The sequence below is a fragment of the Canis lupus genome, chromosome 4 (genome assembly GCF_003254725.2).
Source record: "Canis lupus dingo isolate Sandy chromosome 4, ASM325472v2, whole genome shotgun sequence".
In the NCBI taxonomy this organism is placed as follows: Eukaryota; Metazoa; Chordata; class Mammalia; order Carnivora; family Canidae; genus Canis; species Canis lupus.
The window spans coordinates 12,489,426-12,504,459 of record NC_064246.1 but is presented as its reverse complement, the minus strand read 5'-3'; the positions used below and the strand labels follow the sequence as shown (position 1 = coordinate 12,504,459).

The following is a 15,034-nucleotide window of genomic DNA, read 5'->3' as shown; positions in this document are numbered from 1 at the left end:
TAGAGCTGGAAAAGTAGAGAGGACCAAGTGTGTCTCCCCTGGCGAGTGTGCTTACCTCATTTGTGTGTTTCTTGTCCGATTGCCAGATAAATGCTGGTATTAAATCCATCTTTCCTAGTGGTAGATCTGCCTCATGGCTGCTCCAGTGTTTGGGGTATCTATGAGTCCCATGAACATTCTGAGGAGGCACCAGAATTGGCACCTTTCCCTGGATAAAAACGTATACAGATATATACTGAATCCCACTGTAGATACTTAAATACGGGTGTTAAAAATATGACTGTGTTTTTTTAGATTTCCCCATGATACCTTTTGAGAATTAAAAGTATGATAATTGTGAAAACATATCCAAAATAAACCTCGTGCTTCTATCCATAATGAAGATGACTCCAGATGTGGACATATTGAGTCGCAGAATGTGTTTTTAATATGCAGTATTAAATATTTTCCTAAAATCTCAAAAGGTACCAAGATTTTGCATCTCATGGAAAAAGTGTACTCTTCTTTCTAAATGCTCTTGTGAAAGTATTTTTAAAAGTTTATATATTGTGCATAACACAGCATAAAAATTGTATTACTTCATTGGCTTGTTTGCCATGATATATTGCGCATGATAAGATGTTTTCAGTTGCTTTGCTTGCTTATGGTAACCATGACCCATATTTTCTGCTTTTTTTCCCCCTTTGTGTGTATGTACACATGCATTTTTAAATCATTTCATATTACATTTTCTTTTTCCTCACCAAAAGGAATATGCTGCATGGAAAAAATAAATGCAAACATTCCTTTTCTTTGTTTTTTTCTTTTAAAGTTCTGACTCAGAAAATTTCTTGCTCTTATTGGCTTTTTATGGGTGTGAAGCATAACCGAATTGTGCATGGAAGGTACAGATTTAAAATCCAGTGGCTTCACAGTTTGCACATCAGTTGCCTGTCATATAAAAGTTATCTTGGATTCTGCATGAAAAAGGCTTGAGTAGTTTTCTAAAAAAAGGAGTTCTAGATATTTAATGTACAGTGACACACATCGATATGGTTCTAAGTAGGTGCAATCTGTATCACCGAAAGGCTCAAGGATAGGAAACGTTAGAAATTGCTAAAATGAAAGTTATATGGTTGCACAAAATGAACTTGTACCTATACAGGCAAAGCAGAATGGCTGCTGATATTTCAAAACCAGCACATAAGAAAGTCAATAGGAAGTAAGGGAACGGTTTTCCATTGTGGTTATTTTTCTCATCATTAATTCTTTCCTCATGTTTTCTGTTTCTCATTGTTGGCCTATTTGGTTGCGATGTGCTTTTTCTGTCTTTCATTTCACATTGCTCTGTTTTTTGTTTGTTTGTTTATTTTTAACTTTGGATTAGTTATGTCTGTGGATTTTTTTTTCCTCTTTTACTTAATTGTTCCTTTGGCCTCTTCCATTCTAAATCATGCAAACAATTGTACTTGCTTTTGTAATATTTCAAAGTTTACTGACCAATTTTTTTCTCTGGTCTCTCTGTTTCTCAACCATTTTTGTTGATTTTTGTGTTTGATTTCATTTTCAAATTTAAGAAACAGTTGAACGGAGTGCAGGAGCAACAAGATCCCTCCCCACCACTTACTCATACAAGCCATTCTTTTCTACAAGACCATACCAGTCCTGGACAACAGCTCCGATTACAGTGCCTGGGCCAGCCAAGTCAGGCTTCACTTCCTTATCAAGCTCTTCCTCTAATACACCATCAGCTTCTCCGTTAAAGTCCATATGGTCTGTTTCGACTCCTTCTCCAATCAAATCCACGTTAGGCGCGTCAACTACATCTTCAGTTAAATCCATTAGTGATGTGGCATCTCCAATTAGATCCTTTCGGACAATTTCTTCACCGATAAAAACAGTGGTGTCACAATCTCCATACAATATCCAAGTTTCCTCTGGTACCCTGGTTAGAGCTCCCACCGTCCCAGAGGCCTCGCCTTTAAAAGGGCTGGCATCCAATTCTACATTTTCCTCCCGCACCTCTCCGGTGACTACGGCAGGTTCTCTTCTGGAGAGGTCGTCCATTACTATGACACCCCCTGCCTCCCCCAAGTCAAACATTCATATGTATTCCTCAAGTTTGCCATTTAAGTCGATTATTACATCAGCAGCACCGCTCATATCTTCACCTCTAAAGTCAGTGCTGTCTCCAGCCAAATCAGCAGTTGATGTCATTTCATCGGCGAAAGTCACCATGGCCTCTTCTCTCTCATCACCAGTGAAACAGATACCTGGACACGCAGAGGTAGCATTAGTCAACGGATCAATTTCCCCCCTGAAATATCCGTCATCTTCAACTTTAATTAATGGATGCAAAGCCACTGCCACGTTACAGGAAAAAATTTCTACCGCTACAAACTCTGTGAGCTCTGTGGTTAACGCAGCCACTGACACAGTTGAGAAAGTGCTTTCTACCACGACAGCAATGCCATTTTCCCCACTCAGGTCCTATGTTTCTCCGACACCATCAGCTTTTCAGTCCCTAAGAACTCCTCCCGCAAGTGCACTCTATACATCCCTTGGGTCGTCAATATCTGCAACTACCTCATCTGTAACGTCATCGATAATAACAGTGCCAGTATACTCTGTAGTCAATGTTTTGCCCGAACCAGCATTAAAGAAACTTCCAGACTCTAGTTCACTTACAAAATCAGCAGCAGCCTTGCTGTCACCCGTTAAAACATTGACTACGGAGACACGCCCTCAGTCCCATGTCAGTCGAACTTCATCTCCACTTAAGTCGTCTTTGTTCCTTGCACCCTCTGCCCTTAAGCTGTCCACACCATCTTCTTTATCTTCCAGTCAGGAGATATTAAAAGACGTGGCTGAAATGAAGGAGGACCTAATGCGGATGACTGCAATACTACAAACAGACGTGCCTGAGGAGAAGCCTTTCCAACCTGAACTCCCAAAAGAGGGGAGGATAGACGATGAAGAACCTTTCAAAATTGTTGAGAAAGTAAAGGAAGACTTAGTGAAAGTGAGTGAAATCCTTAAGAAAGATGTGTGTGTAGATAACAAAGGACCACCCAAATCACCAAAGAGTGACAAAGGACTCTCTCCCGAAGACGACTGGATAGAATTCAGTTCAGAAGAAATAAGAGAAGCCAGACAACAAGCCACAGTGAGCCATTCTCCGTCTCTGCCCGAGAGAGTGCAAGTGAAAGCAAAAGCCGCCTCCGAGAAGGATTATAACTTGACCAAAGTCATTGATTACTTAACAAACGATATTGGAAGTAGTTCACTGACCAATCTAAAGTATAAGTTTGAGGATGCAAAGAAAGATGGCGAAGAGAGACAGAAAAGGATTTTAAAGCCCGCGATCGCCTTGCAGGAACACAAACTCAAAATGCCTCCAGCCTCCATGAGGCCTTCGACCTCTGAGAAAGAGTTGTGTAAGATGGCCGACTCCTTTTTTGGAACAGACACAATCTTAGAGTCTCCGGATGACTTTTCGCAACATGACCAAGACAAAAGCCCCTTGTCTGACAGTGGCTTTGAAACAAGAAGTGAGAAGACACCTTCAGCCCCACAGAGCGCTGAAAGCACTGGTCCTAAGCCCCTCTTCCATGAAGTCCCCATCCCTCCCGTCATCACAGAGACGAGAACTGAAGTGGTGCATGTTATCAGGAGCTATGAGCCCTCAGCCGGAGACGCTCCCCCGGGCCAGCCGGAGGAGCCCGTGTCACCCAAACCTTCACCTACTTTTACAGAATTGGAACCCAAGCCCACTGCCTCTAGTATTAAGGATAAAGTTAAAGCATTTCAAATGAAAGCCAACGGTGAAGACGACGACCACAGCCGAGTCTTGAGCAAAGGCGTGCGTGTCAAAGAAGAGACGCACATCACCACAACCACCAGAATGGTCTATCATTCTCCACCGGGCAGCGAAGGCGCCTCTGAGAGAATCGAGGAAACCATGTCGGTCCATGACATCATGAAGGCCTTTCAGTCCGGGCGGGACCCTTCCAAAGAACTGGCGGGGCTGTTTGAGCATAAGTCGGCAGTGCCTCCAGACGTGCACAAGTCTGCTGCTGAAACTGCAGCCCAACATGCAGAGAAGGACAACCAAATGAAACCCAAACTGGAGCGTGTAATAGAAGTCCACATCGAAAAAGGTAACCAAGCTGAGCCCACTGAAGTCATTATTAGAGAAACCAAAAAGCATCCAGAAAAGGAAATGTATGTATATCAGAAAGACTTATCCCGGGGAGATATTAACCTAAAAGATTTTCTGCCAGAAAAACACGATGCTTTTCCTTGTCCAGAGGAACAGGGTCAGCAAGAAGAAGAGGAACTTACTGCTGAAGAGTCACTGCCTTCTTATCTGGAGTCTTCCAGAGTAAACACTCCTGTGTCCCAAGAAGAAGACAGTCGCCCTAGTTCTGCTCAACTCATATCTGATGACTCTTATAAAACGTTGAAGCTTTTAAGTCAGCACTCAATAGAATACCATGACGATGAGTTGTCAGAACTAAGAGGGGAGTCTTACAGGTTTGCTGAGAAAATGCTTCTGTCAGAAAAGCTAGATGTGTCTCACTCTGATACCGAGGAATCAGTTACAGACCATGCAGGACCCCCTAGCTCAGAGTTACAGGGGTCTGATAAGCGGCCCAGAGAAAAAGTAGTCACTGCCCCCAAAAAAGAAATTCTCTCCAAAATCTATAAAGATGTGTCTGAAAATGGTGTAGGTAAAGTGTCTAAAGATGAGCATTTTGATAAAGTGACAGTGTTGCACTATTCTGGCGATGTTAGTGGTCCAAAGCATGCCATGTGGATGCGCTTTGCTGAGGACAGATTAGACAGAGGTAGAGAGAAGTTGATGTATGAAGATAGGGTGGACAGGACTGTGAAGGAAGCCGAAGAAAAACTGACTCAAGTGTCACAGTTTTTTCGTGACAAAACCGAAAAGCTAAATGACGAACTGCAGTCCCCAGAGAAAAAGCCACGCCCTCGAAATGGCCAAGAGTACTCTTCTCAGAGCCCTGCCACTAGCAGCCCCGAGAAGGTCCTGCTGACAGAACTGTTGGCATCCAACGACGAGTGGGTTAAGGCGAGGCAACACGGCCATGACGGACAAGGCTTCCCCAAAGCCGATGAGAAGGCTTCCAGTCTGCCCGGCAGCCCGGAGGACAAGGTGCTCTCCCCGCAGCCCGAGGACAGCAGGTCCCCAGAGGAAGCCAGAGCAAGCATGTCGCAGAGCAAGGCACCAGAAGGGCCCCAGTCCGGGTTTCAGCTCAAACAATCTAAGCTCAGTTCCATTAGATTAAAATTTGAACAAGGCGCACAGGCAAAAAGTAAGGACGTGTCTCAAGAAGACAGAAAGCTGGAGGGCCAGTCAAGAATCCCAATTAAAAAAATCCAGGAGAGCAAGCTGCCTGTGTACCAGGTCTTTGCTAGAGAAAAGCAGCCGAAGGCCGTAGACCTCCCAGACGAAAGCGCATGTGTGCAAAACGGTGTGATGGTGCTAAAGGCTAAGGACGAGCCTGCCCAGAGCAACGAGATCCTTGTAAATGATTCTGGTCCCGAGGATGTGAAAGCGCAGAGGACTGAAATGTCAAGTAAAGCAGCGCCTGACTATTTTTCTGAGCAACAGGCTAAAGACTTGGCGTGTCATGTAACCTCAGAGTTAGCTACTAAGGGACCATGGGACAAAAAGGTCTTTAGAACGTGGGAAAGTGCTGGAGCCGCTAACAATAAGTCGCAGAAAGAAAAACTTTCGCATGTGCTTGTTCACGATGTAAGAGAGAATCACATTGGTCACCCTGAGAGTAAGATTGTTGATCAAAGGAATGAGTTTATGTCTGTGACTGAGAGAGAACACAAGCTGTTAACAAATGGCTCTCTCTCAGAGATTAAGGAAATGACTGTAAAATCTCCCTCCAAAAAGGTCTTATATAGGGAATATGTCGTGAAGGAAGGGGAACGGCCGGGTGGATCTCTTGAACAGCCTCCCAGGAGAAGCGAGAGCTCTGCGGTGTCGCACATCCCGGTCAGAGCTGCGGAGGGAAGGAGAATGCTGCCTTCTGACATCCCCGACGGCTTCTGCGAACAGTCGGCCTTCCCCCCGCATGAACTATCGCAAAAGCCACCCCAGTCGAGTATGAGCAAAGAGACAGTCGAGACGCAGCACTTTAATTCTATAGAAGATGAAAAAGTCACCTATTCAGAAATCAGCAAAGTTTCCAAACGTCAGAGTTACGTAGGCTTATGCCCTCCTCTCGATGAAACCGAAACCTCCCCCACCAAATCTCCCGATTCCTTAGAGTTTAGCCCAGGAAAGGAATCCCCGTCTAGTGATGTGTTCGAGCACAGTCCCCTTGATGGCTTGGAAAGAGTTGCTCCACTAGCCCAGACAGAGGGAGGGAAAGACATAAAAACCTTACCCGTGTATGTCAGCTTTGTACAGGTGGGGAAGCAATATGAAAAGGAGATACAGCAAGGAAGTGTAAAAAAGATCATAAGTCAGGAGTGTAAGACAGTACAAGAGACCAGGGGCACCTTTTATACAACTAGACAGCAAAAGCAGCCTCCTTCTCCCCAGGGTAGCCCAGAAGATGACACTCTAGAGCAAGTTTCCTTTCTAGACAGCTCTGGGAAAAGCCCCCTGACCCCAGAAACACCCAGTTCAGAGGAAGTGAGTTATGAATTTACGTCTAAGACACCAGACTCGCTCATAGCTTTTATACCAGGCAAACCCAGCCCAATTCCCGAGGTTTCTGAGGAATCTGAGGAGGAGGACCAGGCCAAGTCAGCCTCCTTGAAGCAGACTACCGTGGAGGAAGCGGCCGTTGGGCGGGAAACGCCTACCGATGTGAGCAAAGACTCTAGCCAAAGACCCAAAAGTAATAGAGTTGCCTACATCGAATTTCCCCCTCCTCCACCACTGGATGCAGACCAGATGGAGCCAGATAAGAAACATCATTATCTCCCTGAAAGAGAGGTTGACATGATTGAAGTCAGTCTGCAAGACGAGCATGACAAGTACCAGCTGGCCGAACCGGTCATCAGAGTGCAGCCGCCTTCCCCAGTTCCTCCCGGGGCCGACGTCAGTGACTCGAGTGATGACGAATCGATCTATCAGCCTGTCCCAGTTAAAAAATATACCTTCAAGCTAAAGGAAGTAGATGATGAACAAAAGGAAATGACAAAATCCAAAGCTCCTGCTGACAAGCCTTCCAACCAGAAAGACTTGGACAGTAACGAATCTGGAAAAGATAATGAATTTGGCCTTGGCCTCGATTCGCCTCAGAACGAAACTGCCCAGAATGGGAACAATGACCAGTCCATCACCGAGTGTTCCATCGCCACCACGGCCGAGTTTTCTCATGACACGGATGCCACAGAGATCGACTCTCTGGATGGCTACGACCTGCAGGATGAGGATGATGGCTTGACAGAGAGTGATTCTAAACTCCCAAGTCAAACCATGGAGATTAAGAAAGATGTCTGGAACACGGAGGGCATCCTGAAGCCAGCCGATCGCTCCTTTAGCCAAAGTAAACTTGAAGTCATCGAGGAGGAGGGAAGGATGGGACCAGACGAAGACAAGCCACCTTCTAAAATGTCCTCATCCGAAAAGACTCCTGATAAGACTGATCAGAAATCGGGGGCCCAGTTTTTCACACTAGAAGGCAGACATCCTGACAGATCAGTGTTTCCAGATACATACTTCAGTTACAAAGTAGATGAAGAATTTGCCACTCCTTTCAAAACCGTAGCTACCAAAGGTCTAGATTTCGATCCTTGGTCTAATAACCGAGGGGATGATGAAGTTTTTGATGGTAAATCACGGGAAGATGAAACTAAGCCATTTGGTCTGGCTGTGGAAGACCGCTCTCCAGCAACAACCCCTGATACAACGCCAGCCAGAACGCCAACTGATGAAAGTACCCCAACTAGTGAGCCTAACCCCTTCCCATTTCATGAAGGGAAAATGTTTGAGATGACTCGCAGTGGTGCAATTGACATGAGCAAGAGGGATTTTGTTGAAGAGAGGCTCCAATTTTTCCAGATTGGTGAGCATACTTCTGAAGGGAAGTCAGGGGACCAGGGGGAAGGGGATAAAAGTATGGTCACTGCCACACCACAGCCACAGTCAGGGGACACCACTGTAGAAACCAATCTAGAGAGAAATGTAGAGGCACCTCCAGTCGAACCTAACCCCAGCATCCCGACCAGCGGAGAGTGTCAGGAAGGCACATCCAGTAGTGGCTCCCTGGAGAAATCGGCAGCAGCCACTAGCGCCTCTAAAGTTGACCCCAAGTTGCGCACGCCTATAAAAATGGGAATTTCTGCATCCACCATGACCATGAAGAAAGAAGGCTCTGGAGAAGTGACAGATAAGATAGAAGCTGTGATGACCAGTTGTCAGGGGCTAGAGAATGAAACCATAACAATGATTTCAAATACAGCCAGTAGCCACACAGGCACTAGGCCCCAAGAAAAACATGATTTCCAGAAAGATAACTTTAATAACAACAACAATTTGGATTCTTCCACCATACAGACAGATAACATTACAAGTAATGTAGTTGTGACAGAACATTCTGCACCCACTTGTACCACAGAGAAAGCTAATCCAGTGAAAACCTCGTCAGGAAAAAAGACAGGGGTACTGCAAGGACACTGTGTAAGAGATAAGCAGAAAGTTCTTGGAGAACAGCAAAAGACCAAGGAATCGATAGGGATTAGGCGAAAATCCAAACTTCCCATAAAGGCCACCTCACCAAAAGATATCTACCCACCAAGTCATATGCCAAACATGAAAGTGAGTAAAACGAAGCAGGTCAGTCAATCTGAGAAAACCAAAACCCTTGTTGCTTCTTCATGTGTAGACGTAAAGTCCAGAATTCCAGTAAAAGACACACACAGGGAGAACGTAGTTAGAAAGGCATGTGCCACACAAAAGCCAGGGCAGCCAGAGAAAGGCAAGGCCAAACAGCTTCCATCCAAATTGCCAGTAAAGGTAAGATCCACCTGTGTCACCACCACCACCACCACCACCACCACCACCGCCACCACCGCCACCACCACTACCACCACCACCACCGCCACAGTAACAGTTAGGAAGAGTCAGCTTAAGGAAGTATGTAAACATTCCATTGAATATTTTAAGGGAATTAGTGGTGAGACCCTAAAGCTTGTGGACCGCCTCTCGGAAGAAGACAGAAAAATGCAGTCCGAGTTGTCCGATGAGGAAGACAGTACCTCAAGAAACACGTCGTTGTCCGAGACTTCCCGGGGTGGCCAGCCTTCAGTTACAACGAAGTCTGCTAGAGATAAGAAAACAGAGGCAGCACCTTTAAAATCAAAGAGTGAAAAGGCCGGCAGTGAGAGAAGGAGCAGTAGGAGGACTGGTGAGGATGAAGGCAGTCAGGTCTCTCGAGCACTCTTTGCTCACATCCTGGAGAACGAGCGTAGTTCGTAAACACCTTCCGGCGCGTAGACCCTAGTGCATGAACTGTCGTGATTGCCTGTCGAGTGACCTAACCGTAGTTTCTCATCCTGTCATTGTCATCCGTGTGTGCTGTCTCTACACTCTTCCTTCTCCCTTTTAACCAAACGACACGGTAGACAGCTAGGGAAGCATGCCCAAGATATTGGTGTCTTTCAAGATGAGCAGCTCGTGGTTTTATTTTTATTTTTTTTAATGTACTAATGATTCTGTCAAAGTAGAAGCACAGATGTTGGAATCCCATCCTGGTGTTTTCACCGACACGATGATTCTGTAACCGTTGTCCAGTAGCTAGCTCGTCAGCATGTTTGATTCCATCACATCGAGCATCCATGTAGTCTCACATTTGGCTGGCGCAGGTGACAATCAAGTGAGCCGTGTGAAAAGAGAAGTGTTCATGTAGGTGACTAGGACACATTTAAGTGTACAGTGTTAGCATTAGTCTCTCTGTAAAATCTGAGTACTGCTAAAAAAAAAAAAAAAAACAATTTTCCAGTATCGTGTCTTTCTTGATGATTATTTTAATTAAGAAATTGTAAATCGTAGGTCCACAGAGTCCATGTGAACGGACAGATATCAGGATGGCAATAGTAGCCGATCACCTGGGACTTAGTTGGACAGGTAAGTGTATACACTCCTGAGTGAAACAAATACAATTTCTTAATTTCTTTCTCTTACTCACAAGGGCTTCATTATATTAAAAAAAAAACAAACAAACCAGAAACAAGCAACAAGTGGAAAACAAAACAAAACACTTTTTATCACCCCCACAGTTCTATCTACCCAGAGATAGTTATCGATAATACCTTACTCACATACTGCCTTTTTCAAAGCTTTTTCAGTGCATATACATTAAACAAGAGAAATTTAAATCTTCAATATAGACACTTTCTTCACACTGCCATTTCTGGTAATATTAGATAACATTTTACCTAGTAACAAACTTATTTATCTGGGGTAAAGGAAAACATAGTTAAGGCTTATGACTTTTAAATAATCCAAAATTTTATGGATTTTAAACATGGTGTATGCCTTTGAGGCAGCTCTCCTAGGCATCAGTTCAATTAACCCATGCCTCTGTTTCACAACTTTTAATCATTCATAAGTCATCTTCATAGTTTTTATGATACACACAGATGACCTGTACATTTATTTACCTGGTACTTTTCTTTAAGTGGACTCACTTCTATGTCCAGAGATTTATTGAAAAAGAGATCTTATATCACTTTGCTAAAGGAAAACGAGGATCATTTTCAATAACTACATAAACAAGAAAATGAGAAGTTGAACGTTTGAATTACAATTTTTTAAGTAGGATGCACGTATATAAATCTATTCAGTTTATAAAAGTCATTGAGTTCAGTGAGAGGAATGAAACCGTTTGTGATCTGTGTGTAGAAAAGGAATATTTAGTTTGATTTCACCTCAGTACAGATGAAGATAAGATTCTGTATCCGTTGGAAAGTTCTACTTGTAGATCTGATGTTAATCCTACCCCACATGAATCAGAGAAATTTAAGTTTTATAGTTTGAGTGCATATTTTTAACACACAACCAAAAAAACCACAATAGCTTAAAATATAAATGTTAACCATTATCATATCTAAGTCATCTTGTATACCCTCAGCAATATTCTATACTCAGGGAAGTGATTATCTCTGCTGTTAAAAGGAAGAATATGAAACCAGATAATGCCAAACAAGGTCAGCTACATTTTCTTCCTTTAAATATCCTATGTCCTTGCCCTCACCCCCAAATTATTAAGCTTTCCTACCTCCTTCCACCAAGCCCCTGCTCTCAGGCACACTGCTAATGACCAGGAGCCTGGTGGCACCCTGAATAGACAGGTGGTTTGAGTAATCCTTAGCAGCTTGTTGAGAGTTAATAACAATTTGTTATGTATAAATATCTGTTAACATAAAATTAATAATAATTATATTTTAACATTGGACGTTGTGATCTGAAAATATACTGGAGCATATGTTGATTTGAGGTATTGTATGCCCATACTGTTAGATTATTTGCCTTAGACAAATCCAGTCCTTAGTCTGTCAGAGTAAATTTGGAGGGAAGATGTGACATAAAGCCATAAAACTGTAATTCTTAGTGACAGTGTGTCTTGACTCTTCACTGGATCACTAGACAAAGGATACAGTTGGATCATAAGGGCTTGTTGGATAGTACGGAGTGTTGTCTCTTAAAGCACAGAGGAATGAAGAACCTAAAAGAAATTTAACTTTTGTAATTTGAATTACTATATGCTCAGTGAAGATCTCCTAAAATGATCATTTAGTAGGGCAAATTTTAATTCTGTCCCTAAGAACCACTGTTAACATCTTAATGTATTTTGATTTTTGTATAAAAAGCTTTAACATTATATACATAATGTAATTTTTTGCTTTATTTGTTATAACCTAGTTTCCACAAAATTGCATATTCTGTGATCTTGGTTTTAATGGAAAAAAACATCCAGCACACATACTATATAATGGTATTTTTCTAACTTTGGGTTATAATGCACTCGTGGGTCATGAAGTCAATGCATACTTTGGTTTTGTTTTTAATAGAATAGAATGGGGGGAAATGTCTGCGTAATATGAGTATTAATGCTGAGTTTTGCTTCTTGGAGATCTGGTTTCATTTATATAAACATCGCGCTATACAATGTATATCTAACTGTAGGCCATGATCAAAACAGTTCACAAGCCACTTCATTAACTCTTCTTTTGTTCGGCACTTGGATTGTTTTCAGTTTTTTAGTAGTACAGCCTGAGATAAACATTCATGTGTGTAAATCATTGTGCCCAACCCAATGTATCATCATGATAGATTTCTAGACATGAAATCTCTTGATAAGGCGTCTGGAGTTTATTGAGCCTCCGAAAGCATTTCGCTAAATCCTAGAAATATTTAAGCGGGGTAGAATCTTGACCAACTCCTTTTCCATGGGAGAATTGTTTCCCTTTTATTCCTGTAATCACTTAAAGTAATATATACCTGAGGAAGTTTTTCAACTACACAAGAAATAGACAGTGAAAAGTCAGGCTCCTTCTCATCTTTGACTCCTGGGTTCCCTCTGCCAAGGCAGCCACTAATGCTCACACGTATCTCCCCAAAGACACTCTGATGAACAAGGTCGAGTATTTGGGTACAGACGTTTACATGGACACAAGGGACACACATCTCCCTTTTACTTGTTGTACAAGTAGCAGCATAGCATAGACAGCGATCTGGGCTGTGTTCATCATTTAACCTCCCAAGTGGAATTCCTGAAGGCATACTACCAGCATCTCATGTGCCATATTTTTGAGTGTGTATCCCTGCCCATCTTATATGAGGTCTGTGCAAACTGCAAAGAATGATTTGGCTGAATTAAAAGAATCCAGCAACATCCTCTTTGTACAGATCAAGAATCTTTATAGAAGAATCTCTCAAGAGGGAATCTAATTGTAACCAAGCGATTATCTCAGGAGAGTTAAGTTACAGTCTGCGTGTGATCACCACCTCCCTGTAAAATCAAGCATATAAAGATTAGTGCTCAAGGCTGGACTGGGTTTTACTATAACATTCCTTTGAATGTATGTGTGTGACGGTTGAGCACTACTTTTATGAAATATATGTGATAAAAGTAGAATGTGAAATCTTAGTAACTCTTTTTCTTTCCTACAGAACTGGCAAGGGAACTGAATTTTTCAGTGGATGAAATCAATCAAATACGTGTGGAAAATCCAAATTCTTTAATTTCTCAAAGCTTCATGTTATTAAAAAAATGGGTTACCAGAGACGGAAAAAATGCTACAAGTATGCTGACATTATATTACTTTAACTTTCAAAACTGCATAGATTCAGTATTTTAGATAAGCCTACTGCCGATAAACCAGAGTTTCATTAAAGTAATAGCAAGGCTTTTGAAGTTACCCTTGTTTAATTTAGCGCTAATATTCTAGACATCTGTCTCTAGGAAGATTCTTAAGAAAGCAAGTAGTAGTGAATTTTTTGTGTTTTGTCTTTGGTTCCCTCCGTGACCATCTAAAATGAAAATCTAATTCTGGGGGGTGGTAGTCAGAAACACTCTGAGGCTACCTCTGTGGCCAGAGCTAGGTGCACAGGGAAAGAAAGGATAGGATGAAATCATTTTATTCCACTTCATCTGTGCTGCAGAGAATCCTCTAATATTTTTAGGGTTTGTTTTGTTTAGCTCTGTTGGGCTAGGGGAGGGGTGTGGTGCTATACTATGACAAGTGCCAACCCACGACAATGCGGAGCGAGTTATTGCGGGTTTGCCTGGGTCAGCCTGACCTCAGTGAGTCATTAAAATGCTAAGCATCAGATATGAGGGTGATCGATTTTGACAGTCTAAAAGGAGAGGGACATGTTTAAAATGTTAATAGATCCCCTCGTAACTAAAAGGAGTCTAGCTATTTTGAGGCCCATCTGCTCAGCATCTTACAGTGGAATCAGTGTTGCTGTCATCACACACAGCCTCAGAAAGTGATACTTAAGACCCTAACATGACTTCCCTGTAACAGCCAGCTTTCTGAAACCCCTGGATGGTGTCTTGGCTGAGCCGCAGGCAGGAGGAGCTAAAAGTGCTAGGAGGGTGAAGAAAGCCATGCTTTTGTGTGAATATTGTGATGACTGGAAGAAAATAATTTAATCGGGTTTTTCAACCCTCTTTTCTCCTTTTTCAGCTGATGCCTTAACTTCGGTCTTGACAAAAATTAATCGAATAGATATAGTGACTCTGCTAGAAGGACCAATATTTGATTATGGAAATATTTCAGGCACCAGAAGTTTTGCAGATGAGAACAATGTTTTCCATGACCCTGTTGATGGTAATTGAATTTAGTGTTCATATTTATTTAATCATTTGAGATAAAATTTGAAAGTGTGTAGGACGAGGCAGTCATTTAAAACCAACTAAATTGTGATTTGCTTGACTTAATTTCTCATTTTCACAGCATTTTCTCTACTAGAGTCTGCAAATAAACACTCTGATAGAACAAATTTGATAAATGTCTGTTATATAAAATACAAATAATGAGGTATAAAAGCATAAGTTAACTGAAAGAGTTGGTATTTCAAATATTTGACATGACCAAGTGGAAGAAAATTTATTATCTAGAGAATGCATTGTTTTTGTCATTTTCACATTAACCTAAACAACTAGTGAACACTCTTTCGTTGATATATTCATAAGACCAAATCATAAGCTATTTTTTTTACCAGATAATCAAGGTACTGGGTCAAGTTGTCAAATAAAATGGTGAATTCCTGTTTAGGGGCCAAGTATTTAAGAGCGTACTAAGAAAAATCTAATGCATCATTCCAAAACGTGTTATACTTACTTAGCATTATTTTAACTTCATATGCTTACATTTATTGTTTGGAAAAATCCTGCCTGATATATCATATATAAAAGTCAGTGTCATTTCTAATTCAGTGAGCATAGGTGTGACTAATAACCTAGTAATTCCTTTTTTGCATTAGTTTAATTTATATAGTGATATTATAATCTTCCCTTCATTGTGTGAATTGGGGCTTTTTAAAAATCAA

At 42.0% G+C, this 15,034-nt stretch overlaps 1 protein-coding gene across 14 annotated transcripts in view; it reads left to right on the top strand.

Moving 5' to 3' along the window:
• Window positions 1-15,034, top strand: part of ANK3 (ankyrin 3) — a 673,376-nt gene that overhangs the window by 627,154 nt on the left and 31,188 nt on the right. For 9 of the 14 annotated variants that reach the window (XM_049108953.1, XM_049108954.1, XM_035715395.2 and 6 more), the window contains 4 exons: window positions 1,557-9,380; window positions 10,025-10,099; window positions 13,148-13,279; window positions 14,170-14,313. In XM_049108953.1, coding sequence (XP_048964910.1) covers window positions 1,557-9,380; window positions 10,025-10,099; window positions 13,148-13,279; window positions 14,170-14,313 — 8,175 coding nt within the window. The remainder of the gene's footprint in view (window positions 1-1,556; window positions 9,381-10,024; window positions 10,100-13,147; window positions 13,280-14,169; window positions 14,314-15,034) is intronic. The other 5 variants (XM_049108960.1, XM_049108959.1, XM_035715406.2 and 2 more) reach the window with 1 other exon arrangement.